The sequence below is a fragment of the Heloderma suspectum genome, chromosome 2, assembly GCF_057233095.1.
Source record: "Heloderma suspectum isolate Gila_16-S chromosome 2, 16-S_ref, whole genome shotgun sequence".
Classification (NCBI taxonomy): domain Eukaryota; kingdom Metazoa; phylum Chordata; class Lepidosauria; order Squamata; family Helodermatidae; genus Heloderma; species Heloderma suspectum.
The window spans coordinates 35,375,555-35,394,920 of NC_139459.1; the positions used below are offsets into that span (position 1 = coordinate 35,375,555).

General features: G+C 45.5%; 1 protein-coding gene across 3 annotated transcripts in view; it reads left to right on the forward strand.

Moving 5' to 3' along the window:
• The window catches only part of ITGA1 (integrin subunit alpha 1), a 165,838-nt gene that overhangs the window by 67,194 nt on the left and 79,278 nt on the right, over positions 1-19,366 (forward strand). For all 3 annotated transcript variants that reach the window (XM_084833194.1, XM_084833193.1, XM_084833195.1), the window contains exons 6-9: positions 3,630-3,757; positions 8,451-8,599; positions 11,535-11,685; positions 13,455-13,620. In XM_084833194.1, the coding sequence (XP_084689320.1) occupies positions 3,630-3,757; positions 8,451-8,599; positions 11,535-11,685; positions 13,455-13,620 (594 nt within the window). The remainder of the gene's footprint in view (positions 1-3,629; positions 3,758-8,450; positions 8,600-11,534; positions 11,686-13,454; positions 13,621-19,366) is intronic.

Here is a 19,366-nt window from a genome sequence, read left to right on the forward strand (position 1 = left end):
TGAGGGACCTTGACTCACACCCACCCCGGAGTAAAAGCCGGGTGTAAATGGGCCCTTGGTCCTGCTTCATTCACAACCACCCATGGTTTAACCAACTGTGGGCTGTTGCAACATGTCCCAGTTTTGTTTTCTGGAGACAAGGGGTTCCATCCTTTGTGTGGATTGGCAGAGATAGGAGCAATACATAATACATAAAAATGTGATTTTCAGACTTAGGGTGCAATTCTATGTATGTTTATACATAAAGATGTCGTACAACTCCCACTGCTGGCCTGGGAATGATGGGAGTTTTAGGACTTTTTTCTGTCTAAACATGCATGGGATTGCACCCTTACTTTCCTTCCTAATGAAACCTTTCACAAAGAGCATCCTGTGGGAACATATGGTTTTGTTCCTTCCTTCCTCTTGCTCCTGGGCTAAGGACAATTATAAGTAATGCCAGACTAACCATCTTTCTTTACTTAGCCTGAGTCATATTCAGGGAGGCTAAAACAGTTGTTTTCTTGACTAAGGACCATTTCAGATGTTACATAATTCTTTTCTTACATATGTGAGCCATCCCAGCCATCTCTGCACATGTCAGTGTGACTTGAGCGCCAGGAAACCATAAATATTATTGGCTTCAGCAATTCCTGTAATCTTGGAGGCATCCTTCCTTTTGGAAATCACAGACATTTCTGCCGGCCATGACAACTTGAATCATGTCTTTGTTTATTTGGGTGATCACACCCTCTGGTATGTCTAGCATGACATAGAGTGACTAAGAGAACCAGCTCCTGAACTAGCTTTTGGTACGGAACGGCAGTGTGGGCATACTTTTAAAACCACACGTACTTATATGTTTTGTTCATAATTAAGAAAGACAACTGAGAATATTATTTAATCTTATCAATTATTTCTGGATCTCCTTGCAATGTGTGGCTTTGCATAGGCCCAGGGCAAACAAAATACTCCCCATTACCTAACTATGCTCCCTCACACACATACTCCCTATCTATGAAGTTGTCTTATTCTAGGTCCAACTATTTGACCATCTAGCTCACTGTCTTCCTCTGACTGGATAGCTGCTTGTCAGTGTCTCAGTCTTTCACACCATCTGCTTCCTGACCCTGTTCACTGGAGATGCCTGGGACTAAACTTTGGATGCTTCTGCATATGAAGCATGTGCTGTACCACTGGGATATAGTCCCTTCTCTTTTTGTCTTGCATGTTAATTTCTCCTCCCTTCCCTTCTTGGAGTTAACCGTAGCACTACAGTATCTGTCTGCACCAATGGTAACACAAACCATAGTTAACCAGGGCTTTCTCTGGGCCTTGCTTGCTGAAGTTACTTGAAGGTATTTATTACTCTGTAAGTTATGCATTGAGAACCTGTGGCCTTCCAGATGTTTCATTGAACGCTGGCCATGCTGGCTGGTGCTGATAGGACTTAGAGTCCAACAACATCTGGAGGGCCTCTGTTGTAGGTATATTTTTGCACCACACTCGCTCTTCATACGTGACACACAGCCTTGCTTTGAGCAGCAGGCTGAGATGGATGGACTTCCAGGCCTGCAGGACATTTACAGGTAGCTTCTTGACTGTTCTCAGTATTTCTGTTTATTACACTTACTTAACATCTCAATAAATTTTATAGCACTTCTCATAGCTCCAGTTTGGTTACTGATTCTACAGCTTCTTGAATTCTGACTTCCATCAGTTCTGGCCCCTGGAAGCAGGGAGAGTAGACAAGCAACTCAGTAGCAATCCAGGCAGGGCTTCAGGCAATCTCTGCGCACCTCAGCCTCCACTGAGTGATGTGTTGTGGAGCCAGGCTGATCAGCCATTATTATGTAAAGGCCAGAGAGGTAGGGTGGCCATGTGTCCTCTCTTACAGAGGACAGTCCTCTGTTTGAAAGTCTGCCCTGTCCAATTCCAATTTAAAGATAATGAATGATACAAATTGTTGCCCATCGACAGTTAGCATCTGGACTGCCGGCTGAACAGATAGGCACACAGGTCACCTCATCGCAGTCTTCCACTATGGTGAGATGTACTGTATTTCTATTTAAATTATCATAATTATTTCTAAATTTGCATCTAGACATATACCTTAACATATGCAAATATTATGCAAATTGCTGCCATCTTCTTTGGTGATACTTGTCCTCTTTTCTGGCGATTCATAAGTAGCCACACTACCAGTGGCTGCCTTGGTCACTTTATTCTGCTGGGCTGAAAGCTGCAGTACACCCTCAGGGTATCTATGATGGCTGTGCTGGAGTTCATCATGCTATGCTAGCAGTTCCCCCTGCCTGCAACATGCCGTAGTAGCACAGGGCATGAATAAGGCAGGTATGCCACTGCTAGAGGTGCTAGATTTACCTTCCTGCTCATACTACCATATGTACTACTGCTACTACAATAAACTTACTGTACATTCCTAAGCGCCATCCTCAACCCTGTGTTGGGATGTTGGAGGAATCCATCTGCTTGCTCACTGACCTCAGCTCATTTCCCTGCAAGTTGGCCCAACTCAATCTGCATCAGGCCAGTTCACAGATTTTTTATTTGTGTAAATAGAAATTTGCACAAATGCCACAATTTGCATAATTTGCACAAATTTCAATGGTAATTTGCATAACTTGCATGCATTCTGGCTGCAATTTGCACAGATTATGCAAAATTTATGCAAGTTATGGCCAAAATTTGTGCAAGTTTCTATTTATGCAAATAAGAAAGAAAAACAGAAAAAGGTCCTGGATTTCAGAACATTCCTGCAGCTTGGATCGCAAATGCAAGCCAAGTCAGGGGCACTGCAGAAATCCAGAGCCCAAAAAGGGCCAGATTTCCTGGCAATGGACATCCCTAACCCTGTGACAAATACATGGTTGATGAGTGAGTGTACCATGGTTATGGCACACAGTGGCATGCATCAGATTAGAATAATTTCATTTTCATGTCATTTATTACATCTCTATACTATCCGGTAGCCAAAGCTCTCTGGATGGTTTATTTAAGCCTTAGAAATACATTATGGAAACCATTTACATACAAACGTATAAAAGACAGCACACACAGAGACACACATATATCTAAAACAATTTTAAGCTATCAACAATAAGAAAAATACAGGACCTGATTAAAACTTCATCATATGCTGCCAAATGCCTTAGAGAAGGGGAAGGACTTAATCCGGTGCCAAAAAGATAATAATATTGGTGCCAGGTGGGCCTCATCTGGGAGACCATTCCATAATTAGGTCTGTGAAGCTACTCTAGGCACTGTCTCGCAAGACAGCAACTGAACAGCTTCTTTCTCCTGCTCCTGGTTGCACTGTTCCAACTCTCTGTCGTATAAATTTACTCTGGAGAAAGAGATGGCAGTGGGATGGGAAAGGAGAAGCAGGGGTGACCCCATCAAGTCTTTGAATAAGTCATACTGGAAATACAGTACGTTGAGGCTGCAATCTCAGTATATTTATTTAAAAGTAATTTCCTTTGGAATTAGAGGCCTCCTTGCAAGCAAAGTATCAGGGTGCCAGCTTTGTTTCAGTAGAATATATATATTCTATATTCTATAAATTCTATAAATTCATATCCTGCTGATGCATTGGACAGTTCCTTATGATCCCACAATTCATGTTGCAGAATGCAAGAGCCTTCTGGACATTGTCATCGTTCTTGATGGCTCCAACAGCATTTACCCATGGGAGAGCGTCACTGCGTTTTTGAACAGCCTGCTGAAAAATATGGACATAGGTCCTCAACAGACACAGGTATGGTGGAACAAATATTTCGCCCTTCTTGCTTTGATGGTAGGATGTCCAAAGTCATTTCCTTGTGCCTGAGGCTCAAGCAACAGTGTAGCTGGCATGGAAGTGGGATCCACAGCACAAGGAGATCAGTCAGCTGCAGGAACTGGAATCGGGAATGACACTAGAGCCGAGACACAAGCTCAGACTAGGACAACCTGAAGCAGGGCTGTTGAACCTCAGGCATGCAGGCCAAATACAGCCTTCCTGGGGCCGCTGTCTGGCCTTCCGGGGTTACCGGATGGTCATGGCCCCTTTCTTTTGATTGCCAACCATTTGGTGGTTTCCCAGCTTTTGTGCAGTTTTTCCCCCATTCTCAGAGGTTGAAATGCATCTCCTAAGGCTTAGTTACTGACCGTAAGAACTTTAAGCTAAAATCTGCAGGTATTTTTGGTATTTTGACCTCACCTCTTTTGCCTTCAACCCCACCCACTACTGGAATGCAGCCTCTAAGACCTTCCCCAAAATTCCATTTATCCCTCAGGCTAGAAGAGGTTCACCAGCGCTGTCCTAAAGGGAGCTGTGATCCCAGGACAGGTCCACCAGATACTGAGAGATTTATGACCCTGCAACCTGTCCCTCCCCTTCCTGGTTTTCTGCTGGGATTCAAGGTATGCCTGGTCCCTCTCTGATAAGAACATAAGAAGAGCTTTGCTGAATCAGACTAAGGGTCCATCTAGTCTATCATTCCATTCACACAGTGGCCCACCAGCCATCGACCAAGACCCACAAGCAGGGCATTAACACAACCACACCCTCCCACCCATGTTCCCCAATAACTGGGGTACATAGGCTCCCTGCCTCTGGTACTGGAGGTAGCACATAGCCATCAGAGCTATTCTCCTATAGCTTCTTAGATGGGTCAGATGAGATTATGTACAGATATCAAAGACAAAGGGACAAGAACACATCTGGAGAGCCAGTGTGGCATAGTGGTTAGAGAGTTGGACCAGGATTCAGGAGACCCGAGTTCAAACTCTCACTCAACCACGAAACTCACTGGATGACTTTGGGCCAGTCATTGACTCTCAGCCTAACCTACCTCACGGGGTTGTTGTGAGGATAAAATGGAGAGGAGGAGGATTAGGCAAGCCCCCTTGGGTTCCTTGCAGGAAAAAGGCAGGATATCGGTATAATTTAAAAAGAAATATAATAAAGGAAAGTCAAGTGTATGAATTGAGAAGGGCCAGATTAGGAACAAGTCACTCAGTGGCTGGCTTTGGATGTTCACTTCAGCCTATGACAGAAGAGTGAGTGGCTCACTTCTTCCATTGTCACTTCTGGGTCTAGTGCAAAGGAACGAACAGAGGAAAGCAATTTCTCTAGGGTATCCTAGTGCTTGCGGCACCAGGTGTATGTGTGTGTAAGGGGGCGGGGGGACCCTCAGATGATCACACCCCTAGAATGCTACCTTGTTGAGGGCTAGTAGCTTTAACTACATGCAGGCTCACTCTGCCTGTTAATTATCCTTTATCCAGTTTCTCTGCCACTGTAAAATATGAGCTCTTCGTTGTTTTTGCTGCAACAGACTAACACCACTATCACTGTGGATCTTTCTTACCTATTCCCCTTATTCCTTACAGTAGCTGGGCAAATGTTTATAGCCCCTGCAGCAAGATGAGCATGCTCCCCTGTCATGGGGAGGACTTGCATTTGGGTGTCCATCCTACAGGAAGAGTCAGCTGCCTCCGAACTCGGAGGTGGCCAACTGTCCAATGCAGGGTGGGTGGAACACAGAGGGGATCCTCCGGCCACCCTGCATTTGTGGCTAGACAGCCAATTTTAGCTGTCTAGCTGGAGACTTCAGAACAGAACAGGAGGGGGGAGACTACAGTGCATAGGAAGCATCGTAATGACGCTTCCCTGGTCTCCTCCTCTCCCCGCCCCTAGGAACACCCTATTTTCACCCACTGTGCACTGTGTTTATGAATTCAGAGACAGGGAAAAACCATACCACCTATGAGACAGCAGAGGAGGGGGTGGTGAGCTCGGTTCCCAGAAACTGAAAAATCCTAGGTCCATCTAGACACTGTCTGGCGGCCATAGGATTGCTCTCCTCAGAACCTAAGTGTGCAATCCTATGCATGTTTAGACAGAAAAAAGGCCTACAACTCCTAACATGCCCCGGCGAGCATGCCTGGATGGGGTATGCTGGGAGTTGAAGGGGGACCAACTTTGCTTTGGCCACCATTTCAGAGTGATGGGTAGGCACGTACCTCTCACACCTTGTGAGTGCGAACCATCGCAAGAGTCTCAGGCTGGGGAACTGCCCAACAGCTGGTGTGGAAATGAAGGAGCACAGATCACCCACATTTTACCTAATGTGGGACGGAAAGACACAACAGAACGCCTAAAATACAGAACAGCCACTGAGGTGTCGCACCTCCACGCTCACGGGCCTTCACAGCTACCCATTAAAATATAATGGCTAAAAATAGGGCACAGTGGAGTCTGTTGGGGAAGCCCGCAGTAAATCGTGAGTGTATCGCAACAGAAGCTAATTTGAACCTGCAATGCTGCACAGTTGCAAAGGAGTGAAGGGCGAAAGCAGTGCCATGTAGATGGGGCCATGGTTGGAGGTTGGAACTACTGCAGCTTGTGCCAGGAGTGAATGAATCAATTGGGGGAAAAGTTTCAGAGCTGCAATAAAATTACTTTTAAGGCTTCATACTAATGTTTTCATCTCATAACTGCAGTTCTCTGTTTCATTCAGGTGAAACTGTATAATCACAGTAATAACATTATCATTATTTGTTATGTCTACAACACTAAAACATCTGTTCCTTCTGCTCCTGTTAACACAGCTTTACATTCCTCAGTTCATTTTTTTAATTATTAAAAAGCTTTTATTAATACATAAACACAATATACAACCTATCATTATATAACACAATCAATATACACATCCAAACATATTAGTTACTCAACCAAAAAAATCCTGTAAAATACCGAATAGATGCATCTATTATGAAATTAAGTCTCAAATAGGTTAGATACCTACATTCCTCAGTCCAAGTGGCATCAGTGAGTGCCACTAAACAAAGATGTTTGTACTAAAAGGGATGGGCTATAAAACTGACTGAGAAGCACATCTGTAAAACCTAAACCTAAAATGCAAACCCATCCAGCTATAAAAGGATATGACTAGATAAAAACTGTAGGGGCCGTATTGATCTTCAATCTCTCAGTGTTACAGGGCTTTTAATAATAGATGAGTCAGAGATAAATATGCCAAATCAAGGTGCATTATAACCCTATAGCTGAGTTGAGCAGCGTACTTAAGATATCAAAGCCAAACATAAACTTGAAATATGCTAATGGAACATTGCATAGACCACCCCTAGTCAAGAACCTCCCATACCATTAAAGCAAATGGAGAGGAAGAAAAAGGTTCTTGTTTGGGAAAGTTACTTATCTTTTTTTTGTTTTGTGTTTCTTTTAGAAGTGAAGCTGGCGGGCAATTCAGCAAATCCCAGGTGTGTGGCAAGAGTAGACACATAGGCATGATGAGCACCAATGGCAGGAGGCCACTAATCCTGGCTTCCCACCCTGGGTATATGTGATGAATTAGACATGTACACATTCATTACAAGAAGTATTCATGCTTAAGAAATGTAGTCATATGTGAAGCAGTTGTCTTTCCTCAGCAGAAAGCAAGAAGTATAGAAGTTGACATGAGCACTAACATAAATTGCATTGTGCTTGAGTAAGGGACCTCTAGCACAAGGCCAATTTCCATTGAATCCAGCCTTGCATGCTGTTTAACCCTCTCATAACTGCTGGGTTCACATGACACAACAATCCCCAGTAAGGATTGGATATGCAAAGTGGTGTCCATGGGCATTGCGGCTCATCGTGGGTTAAAGTCTGAAGTTCTCGCCTTAAAGGTGGCCTAGAAATAATCTGAGATCTAGATGTTTATGTGTAGCTGCTGTTCTGCATTTTCCTGTTGCTGAGCTGTCTGATCAGGAGGATGACGATTGATGATAGTGTACTCATTCACTCTTGTTATCTTACCAACTGGCAAGACCACTGTAGTGGGGATTATTATATTGGCATATAATACTACTGTACTGTAGTATTATATGCCTCTGTACCATGTACAGGGGCATATAATACTTGGGGGTTGGACTTGATGGCCTTGTAGACGACCCCTTCCAACCCTACTATTCTATGATTCTATGTCTTACAAAAAACAATGAGAACACTATTTTGAAATTTATATTTTTTCTTGGTGCAGCGGTAGCAATTATGATCATTCTCTCCTAGCAAAACTGGACTGACTGACATAACTAATTGGCAGACCTCGTTGGTGCTTTGTGGAACATGTAAAAATAAATAAACTGATGCCAAGAAAGAAGATACCATCTTGCTTAAGTGTTTTCTGTGTTTTGCCCAAAAAGTTGGTACATTCCCTTATCCCCTTGACCACTTGGGACATTTTTCAAAGCCAGGAGTGTTTGGTTAGTAGGGATGACTCTGACTAAAGCTGACTTTTTTTTCTGTCTAAACATGCATAGGGTTATACCCCAAGAGTCTTTCAGTGGTGGTGGACTACCTGCCTCAGCTACAGGGTGAACCCTGTGGTTTCTGCCCTCTGCACCATCACCAAAACACTGGTGTGAAGGTTGTTTAAGCAGAAAATTATGTATTGCAGGTTGGGATAGTTCAATACGGAGAAAATGTAACCCATGAATTTAACCTCAACACGTACACAACTACAAAAGAAGTGCTTGTTGCAGCGAAGAAAATTGGTCAGAGGAGAGGACGGCAAACCATGACAGCTCTTGGAATAGATACAGCAAGGTAAGTGCATGCAGTATTATGAAAAGGGACCAGCCTCCATGAGCTACCATGTTGTTTTTTCACATGCATGCCAATCATCGCCCATTCCCAAGTTGGTCTGAGAATATAAGAAGAGCCCTGCTGGATCAGGCCAAAGCCTATCTAGTCCAACCAACTGTTTCCCACTGTGGCCACCCAGATGCCCCTGGGAATCCCAGAAGCGGGACATGAAGGCAGTAGCCCTTGCCTACTGTTGTTCTCGAACAACTGGTATTCAGATGCACGGTGCCTGAGGGTGATCCTGAACGTCCATACAAGCTGGTATTTGTAATGCAGTTCTCTGACACTGGCGTTGCTTTAGTGGCTAATCTATAGAAAACCTGCCATAAATTAGGGCTCCAAGCTTTAGGTTGGGAACTTACACTGAATCAGACCGTTGGTCCATCTGGCCTGGTGTTGTTTATACTGACTGTCAGCATCTCTCCAGGATTTCAGGCAGGAATTTTTCCAGCCCTGGAGGTGCATGTAAAGCAGGTGTTCTAACTCTTAGCCATGGCCCCAAGTTACAATCCTATACTCACTTACCTGGGAATAAGCGATATTGAACTCAGTGGGACTTACTTCACAGTAGACATGTATAGTATCATAATATTACCACCAGCTGTAGATTGAATAGCTAAAGCTTTAATTAGTTAATATGGAGGCAATTTTAGTTGGTTGAGCTATGATTTATTTTCTAGAGCTATTTCGATTCTGGGGTATTAATATTAGGGATGGGTGGAACCCATACCTTTTGTTCCTGGGGGTGTTCCATGGTGGGGGGCGGGCGATCTGTCCCTCCCCCCTGGAGTCCTCTTTGGCCAGCGCGCTCTGCGGTGATTCCGTGGAGCCGGTCACAGGCTCCGTATCGCCAGCGATATGGGCGGCTGCCATTGCCGTACCATATCGGGCTGACTCCAGACGCAAATGGCGTCCACTATGGCATTTGCGGCTGTAAAGCTCTTAGATTAAATGTAAATGGCTGCATTTAGCTTAAACTAAGGGCTTTATGGCCGCAAATGGCGTCCGCTACGCCATTTGCATCTGTGGTTTTTCCTGCGATAGGCTAGCCTATTGTGGGAAAAGCACAGACACAAATGGCGTAGCGGATGCCATTTGTGGCCGTAAAGCCCTTAGTTTAAGCTAAATTAGGGATGTACGGATTCCCCACCGTCCGTTCCGGTGGGGAATCTGTGGGGGGGGGGGAGGCGATCCGTTCTCCCCCCCCCCCCCGAATCCTCTGGAGCGGCTCCGCTCTACAGTACAGTAGTATTATATGCCAATATAATAATCCCCACTACAGTAGTCTTGCCAGTTGGTAAGATAACAAGAGTGAATGAGTACACTATCATCAATCGTCTTCAGAACTAGATTCATCCTCCTGATCAGACAGCTCAGCAACAGGAAAATGCAGAACAGCAGCTACACATAAACATCTAGATCTCAGATTATTTCTAGGCCACCTTTAAGGCGAGAACTTCAGACTTTAACCCACGATGAGCCGCAATGCCCATGGACACCACTTTGCATATCCAATCCTTACTGGGGATTGTTGTGTCATGTGAACCCAGCGAACACAGGTTTGTTCCTACCCTTCCACCCAAGAGCTCAAGGCAGCATTCACGATCTCTGCCATTTTATCACCATGACAACATTATGAGTAGGTTTAGAACATTTGTATACCAGTCTTCATAATACAAGGTTGTCAAGGGCTCCTTGGAGGCCTCTCTCAGTCTAATCCAGTAGCCAAGTCCAGACACAGACAAAGGGATTCCTTTCAAAGCTTTATTCTTCTTTTACAACTTAACAACTCTACAGGTAGCAACTAGATCTGAGCAGCAGAGTACCTATGCCCTAAGTTGGAACAGTTGGTCCCCGTTTGAAAGGGAATTACTGGCAGACCCCTGAACTTAAGGACTAGGGAGAGTCCCTCCCCTTTTCCCTTGGATCCTCTGGGCACAGCTGTTGTTTGCGCACCAACCAGGTACTACGCCTCCTTTCTGCGCCCTCCATTTGGCGCCGCTCTCTGCGTCGGCGTCGCGCATCCACCAAGTCTACTTCCCACGCTCGGTCACTCCCTGGACTGCTATCTAATCTAGGAATGCTGGTGGGAGGAATCTCTGTCAGCTGTGGGCCCTGGGAAAGAGGGGCACGCTCCTCTCCCAGGAGCGACTGCTCTTCCTCAGAATCAGAACTACTCTGGGATTCTATGGGCTCAGTGTCCACCCTGACAAAGGTCAGGATAAGAAGGTGACTGGTCCAACTCCAAGGTCAACCACTGACCTTCATAGCTGAGTAAGGATTTGAACTTGGGTCTTTGTGATCCAACATTCTAAACACTGCCTCTTTCTTAAGTCCTAACAGGACTTCCAGCCACATTCCATTGCTAAATTTTATTTCTTCCTTAGTTCTTATTTTTAGAGCTCTTTATCTTTCAAAATTGCTCCACTGTTTTCTCTCATTGAACCTTTTCTTTGCTTTCTGCACAGTTCTGTAGGAAGTCACCCAGTGTCAGTCTTTTTCATCTCCTATGCATCTTCTATCTCTGCCTGCTACTATGCTTCTCTCTATGACACAGAACCTCCCCTTCTTTACTTAATGCACTTTGCCCAAGCTCCTCCTTACAACCATCATCCATCCTTACCTCGTCTTCGACGGACAATCCGTTCAAAACAACCTATTATAGTCACCTCCCTGCTTTTTCTGTCCGAATACATTGTGCAGACTCTGAACTTCTCATAGAATTCTGTTCTGCATAAGTAGAATTAAGTTTTAATGATTAATTACTTAATCGATCCCGTGCTGCTTTTCCCTGCTTATTTTGTTACTTATGTTTATCATTGATTGCAATCCTTCATTCACAAAACATTTACAGCTTCTCCTCACTTTTCTTCTTTCACTTTCTGTACCTCTCTAGGAAAGAAGCTTTTACAGAAGCTCGTGGTGCACGCCGAGGGGTACAAAAAGTCATGGTAGTTGTGACTGACGGAGAATCTCATGACAACTACCGATTAGAAAAAGTGATTGAGGATTGCGAAGACGAAAATATACAGAGATTTTCTATTGCTGTAAGTGCAGTGTTGTAGGGAGGTGCAAATTACACAATTTATGACTGCAATTCACACAAATTTTGTAATTTACATTCACAATTTTCACAAATTATGCAATTTATGGCTGCAATTTGCACAATTGCTATTTACGTTAAAAAGAACACACACCAGAAAACCGCAAACTGGCCTGACTCGATGCAGATTGAGTCAGGCCAGCTAGCAGGAAAGTGAGCCGAAGTCCAGTGGGCCAAGCTGGTGAAAGCTTTGAGAGCTCCCCTGCCCCCCCGCATGGATTCCTCCAACATCCCTTATTTATTATATTTATGTTTTGCCTTTCCTCCAGGAAATAAAGGTCTCCCATTTTTACCCTCACAACAATCCTGTGAGGTAGGTTAGGCTGAGAGGTTGTGACTGGTCCAGCTCATCCAGTGAGAACTGAGAGGCATTTCCTGGTCTTCCTCAGGCAGAAAATGTTCTGTGCCAGTGCTGGCAGGATAAATCAGTCTATGTCTCTTTCTTGAGCATGTGTGTGTGTGTGTGTGTGAGAGAGAGAGAGAGAGAGAGAGAGAGAGAGAGAATGTTTCAGTGTGTGTTTATGTTTTCTGTCTCTTTGTGCTGCATGCTGTGAAAGGGGAAGCTTGAGTTTGTATTTGAGTTATCTACCATGGAAGAGATATTAGTCTTTTGCTTCCAGGAAAGCATGGAAGCTGCTTTTCACTAAAATATGTAGTGAAAAAAGGGTTTTGCAGTATTAGTGAACAGTTGACTGTGTGTGTGTGTGTGTGTGCACAAATGTCATGAGTGAGTTTAGTATTGGGGACAGAGTAGGAGGCCCACTACAGAAGGCTAGCCCCAGGGCCCAACATGGCCTTGATCCAGCCCTGCATAAAGGTATGTAATTCTAATGTTTTAGATCATGATCCAAAAACCTTTTTACTGTTCGCAGCAGGAAGCTGAGCACCGTTATTAGTTCCAGGTTTTTGTCTATATTGCTCATTGCCTCTTACTTCTAAGAGCAGTGGTGCGTGCTTTGCTTTCCCTTCAGCCTCTGACCGCAAACAGCGCTTTGGGAAAATGTTGCTGCTGCAAGATCAGACAGCTGACTGCTAATTGTTTGACTGTGATGTAGCTACATGGCATGGAATCACAGGGTTTCGAGAACAACAGGGTTTCAAAGAGAATGGTATGCTGCCATGTTGTAACAATTCTAGGTTTATGACATTTATCTTTGGTCAGGAGATCTCCCACTCGGAAAAACTAAGCTCTGCTTTGGGGAAGTGATATGGTTCACCTCAGGCTTCTTCCAGTCTCAAAACAAACAATAATGAACCCATAGAGCACGTTTTTATAATATGGATTATTTCCATGGCCAGTTGTCCCTAGTGAAATTTTATCTTTGAAGTCCATGAACATTTTCCTTCTTGAAGTAGATTGTTTCCCATAACTACACCAGCCAGAGGAGCAATAATGATGTTTTAAGGTAGCTTGCAATTGCAATGCAACCTCTTTAGAAGTCCAGGTAAAGACTGCACATTCTCCTGTGGTTCACAGAAAACTGGTGCTCCTCATCAAGGCAGTTCTAGATTGCTGAAGGGTGTTCAGTCAGGACAAGTCACAGCTGGACAGTTCATGTAATTGCACAATATCCATGAATGATTTCCCAGGGCAATGGTTCCCGCCTTTGCCTCTCACATTTCCCATATGCTCCCAGTTGTGAGCTACAGAAACATCTTTCCGAAACTGTGCATCTTAAATGTCTTCTTGACTTTTTTTTTTTGACACCATAGATCCTTGGCCACTACAACAGGGGGAATCTAAGCACTGAGAAACTTGTGGAAGAAATCAAATCAATTGCGAGTGAGCCAACTGAAAAGCATTTCTTTAATGTCTCGGATGAATTAGCTCTGCTTACTATTGTTGAAGCCCTTGGAGAGAGAATATTTGCCTTGGAAGGTACGTTTTTGTTTTGGCTTTTCTGTTTTCCTGATTGTGTTCCAGTATTCTATATGTGGTTGAGAAAGGAGTTCCTAGTGCCAAAGTCTTTCATTATGTAGTTTAATCAAGACAGGGCACTTCTAGAATCTATCTTCATTTCCCTCAAGGGTCAGCAATGAAATTCATTTTTTTCAACTCAAGAATATGAGAAAATAACAATTGCCACATAAGGCTGGATCAACGGCCCATTTTGAGAGCAATCATAACCCCCATGTCCACTGGCTGGGAGGGAAGGCTGAGGCAAAAGTGTCCCTTTTCTGGCAGAGAGGGGTTCTGCTGGTGGGGAAAGGCGCATCTGCTCCTGGTAGTCTGGTATGCCCTTGGAAAGGCATGAGGGCATATATATCTATCAGTGGTGCTGGTGTTTCTGCTGGTGGTAACATTCTGTACTAGGGAGTTCTGGAGTATAGATGGCCTTTGATCCACCAGATCCATGGTCTATGACCCCTAGAAACTCCAGGGTTGGATCTCTCACCTATACCAGTCTGGAGCTGGCATAGGTATGTTCCCTCCTATTAAAACCAAGTGTGAATTGTGGGGTGGGAGGGGAGATTCAGATCAGGGCCATTGTAGGAGCAGCAGGCTTCCTACCCCCATGGCTGAAATATGTGACAAGCCTTCACTCTGGGATGTATTCTTTGAAAAAGACTCACTCACCACTTTGGGGGCCTATTTATTTATTTATTTCTCTACCACCCAATAGCCGAAGCTCTCTGGGCAGTTCACTAGAATTAAAACCGAAAAGCACACAGTAAAACAATATAAAATATAAAAAACATTAAAACCACAATACAACCAGAATAAAACATAGCAGCAATGGAGACACTTAAAATACAGATTTAAGACAGCAAAGCTAAAGGTCTAGAAAGCTAAAATACTAAAATGCCTGGGAGAATAAAAGGGTCTTCACCTGGTGCCGGAAAGAATACAACGTCGGTGCCAGGCAAACCTCTCTAGTGAACTCATTCCACACCTGGGGTGCCACAGCAGACAAAGCCTCCTCCTAGTAGCCACCCGCCTCACTTCCTTTGGCAGGGGCTCATGGAGAAGGGCACTGAGGATGATCCTAAGGTCTAGGCAGGCACATATGGGAGGAGGCGATCCTTCAGATAACCTGGCCCCAAGCTGTTAAGGGCTTTAAATGTTAATACCAGCACTTTGAATTGGACCCGGAAATGGACTGGCAGCCAGTGCAACTGAAAAAGTACTGGCGTAATATGAGCTCATTGGCCAGTCCCTGTTAACAGTCTTGCTGCCCTATTTTGGATCAACTGAAGTTTCCAGACCGTTTTCAAAGGCAGCCCCATTTATAACGCATTGCTGTAATCCAGACAAGATCACAAGAAGTTATCAGGGTATGGTTAACTGTAGCTAGGCTATCTCTGTGCAGATGAGGGCATAGTTGGTATACCAGCCTAAGCTGATAAAAAGTGCTCCATGCCACTGAATTCACCTGTGCCTCAAGTGACAGTTCTGGGTCCAAGAGCACCCCCAAACTATGAACCTGATCCTTTGGGGGGAGTGCAGCCCCCTCCAGAACAGGCTGAACATCACCTAGCCGGGAAGATAAACCATCTACTAACAGTAGGTCCATCTTGTCTGGATTGAGTTTCAGTCTATTGGCCCTCATCCAGTCCATTACTGTGCCCAGGCACTGATTGGGAACAGCCATTGCCTCACCTGGGTTTGATGAGAAAGAGAGGTAGAGCTGGGTGTCATCCGCATATTGATGGCACCTCAGCCCACACCTCCAGATAACTTTCCCCTGCGGTTTCATGTAGACATTAAACAACGCGGGGGATAAAATCGAGCCCTGTGGAACCCCATGGCATAATTGCCATGGCGCAGAGCAATAATCCCCCAGCACCACCTTCTGGACTCGGCCATCCAAGTAGGAGCGGAACCACTGCGGTGCAGTGCCTCCAACTCCCAACCCAGACAACCTATCCAGAAGGATACCATGGCTGATGGTATCGGAAGCCGCTGAGAGGTCCAGGAGAATCAACAGGGTCGCACTCCCCCTGTCCCTCTCCCGGCAGAGGTCATCCCAGAGGGTGACCAAGGCAGTTTCCATTCCAAAACAAGGCCTGAAGTCCAACTGAAATAGATCTAGGTAATCCATTTCATTCAAGAGTGCCTGGAGCTGTCCTGCAACCATCCTCTCAAACACCTTGCCCAGGAAGGGGATGATGGTCACTGGCCTATAGTTGTTAATGTCCTCCAGGTCCAGGTTAGGCTTTTTCAGGACTGGTCTGATTACCGCCTCTTTTAAAGCAGCCGGCACCACTCCCTCTCTCAATGAGGAATTTACAGCCTCCTGGACCCAGCCAGACATCCCCTCCTTGTTTGATGTGATAAGCCATGAAGGGCATGGGTCTAGCACACAAGTGGTCGATCGGACTTGGCCAAGCACTTCGTCCACATCCTCAGGCCTCAATAACTGAAACTCATCCAATAAAACTGGACCAGATGGTGCTCTGAATGCCTTTACCAATGGAACTGCATTAATCGTGGTGTCCAATTCATGATGAATCTGAGTGACTTTATCTTCAAAGTGCTGTGCAAACCTGTCACAGCATGCAACTGAGAGTTCCAAAGTCTCTCTCCCTGGCCCAGAATGTAACAGTGAACTGCTCAGAAAAGCTCCGCTGGGCAACACTGAGAAGATGCAATGCTGGTAGAAAAGAACTGTCTCTTTGCCACCATCACCGCCACAGAGTAGGCTCGGTAATGAGCTCTAACCTGTGTTCAGTCAGACTCAGCACGAGTTTTCCTCCACCTGCGTTCTAGCCGTCGCCCCTCTTGCTTCATTGCCCTCTGCTCAGGGTGCTGAGCCACCACAAATACAGGGTGGCTGAAGCCCAGAGGGGATGATTCCCTCTGTGCTTCTCCTGCTCTGCATTGGATAGGTGGTCGTCTCAGAGTTCGGAGGTGGCCACCTATCCTCATAGGATTGCACCCTTAGAGACCTATCCTATGGCCCCTATGCCATAGGTGCATTTATTTATTTATTTTATTTAAAAAAGTTCTTGGCCGCCTTTCAGGGCAGAAGCCCTCCCAAGGTGGCTTACAGCGATAAAATACATAAAAACAGTTAAAACATTAAAAGTGATAAAAACATAAAAACAACAATAAAAGCCAACCATAATTTCATTTCATTTATTTATTTATTTATTTCTATACAGCCCAATAGCTGAAGCTCTCGTAAACACAAGCAATAAAATTAAAAATTAAAAATAAAATGAGCAACAATGTTAACAGCAGTAATTTATTTATTTAAAATATTTCTTTAAATTTAAAACAGGTGTAGTGGCCCTCAGGTGTGGTTAACACTGGGGTGAGCTTACCTGCTCAACTTGCAGTCCACCCCTAAGCCTTGCTCTCCAAGTAATGGGTGACCAGCCAGATGGACGATTAATAAATTTAATAAATAAATAAATAAATAATAAATAAATAAATAAAATAATACACTTCTGACTCCAAAGCTTCCACAACACCATTATTTAGGCGCAATCCTATGCATGTTTAGACAGAAAAGAGTCCTATAACTAGCAGTGTACGAACCCCACTCACCTGTCCGGTCTGGGGCGTCTGCTGGGGGGGAAGGCGATCTGTCCCTCTCCCCCGAATCCTTTCTGGCCGGCTCCGCTCTGCGGTGAGTCCGCAGAGCCACTGGCCGGGCCCGTCCAAAGCTGGACTTCTGTCCGCTGCCAGAATTCTGTCCGCTGCCACGCAAATGGCATCCGGTGTAGCGGACGCCATTTGCGTCCCTGCCCTTGGCCGTGATAGGCTACGTAAATATTTACGTAGCCTATCACGGCCAAGGACAGGGACGCAAATGGCATCCGCTACACCGGACTCCATTTGCGTCCGCAGCCCTGCAGTGGATGCAAGTCCAGCTGTGGACGGGCCCGGCTGGTGGCTCCGCAGCCTCGCCGTGGAGCGGAGCCAGCCAGAGAGGATTCCGGGGGGAGGGGCGGATCACCTCCCCCCCCGCGGACGCCCCCAGCGGACTGGTGAGTATGTTTCGTACACCCCTAGTGGTGTGTGTGTGTATGTGTTTGTACTGTAGCTTTGTCTTTCTTCTTCCTTCCCAACTGAACTATTCCCTTTCTTTCTTTTGTAGATTATTTATTTAAAAAATCAAATATTGAAAAACTACTTAAGTTGAGTTTTCTCCTTTTCTTGCCTGGTTCTTTGTCTCTCCCCACTTTCTCTAATAGGTTTTATCTTTCATTCTTTTCCTGATTGTTTATTTAAAAAACATGATTTAAAAAAGAAGTGATTTCATGCACTTCTATGGAAACAGTGAAAAGTTATAGCTCTTTGCTTTGAGAGTTTTTGTTGAAAAAATCAAATTTTAACTCCACCTAGCACAAAAACTACTGTGCCAAACTGTCTGAAATTTGGCGGGTGGGATCCCCCTGTGGGGGCTGACTTATCCCCAGATTTCATGTATTTATCATGAAAACTGAAAAGGTTATGGCCATTTCTATTTTCCAATACAAGTCAATGGGAAAACATCATATCAGAATGTTTCGGATATCCAAAGCGGATTGGGTCCAAATCAGTCGAAAGTGAATAGGGCTGCTTTGGAAAGACTGAAGCAGCATCCGAAGCGAAGTGGGAGGTCTGTGCACAGCCCTACACAATAGTAGTGGGATTTTCTCTTCTGAGGCCATAAACAGACCTATAGCCTTCGGGGTAGTGGGTGTGGGGAGGGTTTACTGTTTGCGCACACGCACACACACAACTGCTGAGGAAAGGTGATATCACAACCTTAGGAAGGGAGGAAATGGGTATTTGGGGGCAGGACTGCTGGCAGGGGAAGACATAGATCCGTCAGATCCACAAGCCTCTAGGCCCCTGTCCCCACCCCACACATCATCACCCATAGGCCCATCTACCAGTACCTGATAGGGATGTACGAATCCCTTGCCTTGTTCCGGGTGGGGCCATACGTGGTCGGGGGGAGGCTATCCGTCCCTCCCCCCAGAATCCTCCCTGGCCAGTTCCGCTCTGCGGCGAGTCCGTGGAGCCGCCGGCCAGGGCCACCCGCAGCTGGACCTCCGTCCACTGCCAGGCTGCGGCCGCAAATGGCGGCTGCTGTAGCGGCCACCATTTGTGTCCCCGCGTTAGCCGTGATAGGCTACGTATATATTTACATAGCCTATCACGAAAAGAGCAGGGACGCAAATGGCGTAGCATGGGCAGGGACACAAATGGCGACCGCTACGATGGCCGCCATGTCATTCTGCAGCCCAGCTGTGGACGGAAGATGATGTCCCGACCTGGAGTAGCTGCCAACGCCAGGTAAGGTCCGTCCCAGGGGGATTTCGGGGGGTGGCGGTGGGGGGGTAGTCCGTTCCGCCACGGACTCCGGGGGCCGGATTCTAAAGAATCTGGCCTCACTGGAGTCCGTGGCGGATTTCTCTGCCATCCCTAGTACCTGAGGAAAAGGAAGATGGAGCAGATAAAAAGCCTTCATCGGTCCTGTCACTCCTCCCACCCTGTATAGGATAGACAGAGGGCTCCAAGATTGTATATATGCTTTTTATACCTACAGTATGTGACCTGCCTTGTTGTCTGTGCTTTGCCTCCCAGCTTTTCTCATCCATAATCATCTGCTTGCATGCATAGTCCCCACATTCTGCTTTTGGCACATTTGGGTGGAATCCAACTTGGAGAGTACAGCCATTGAAAT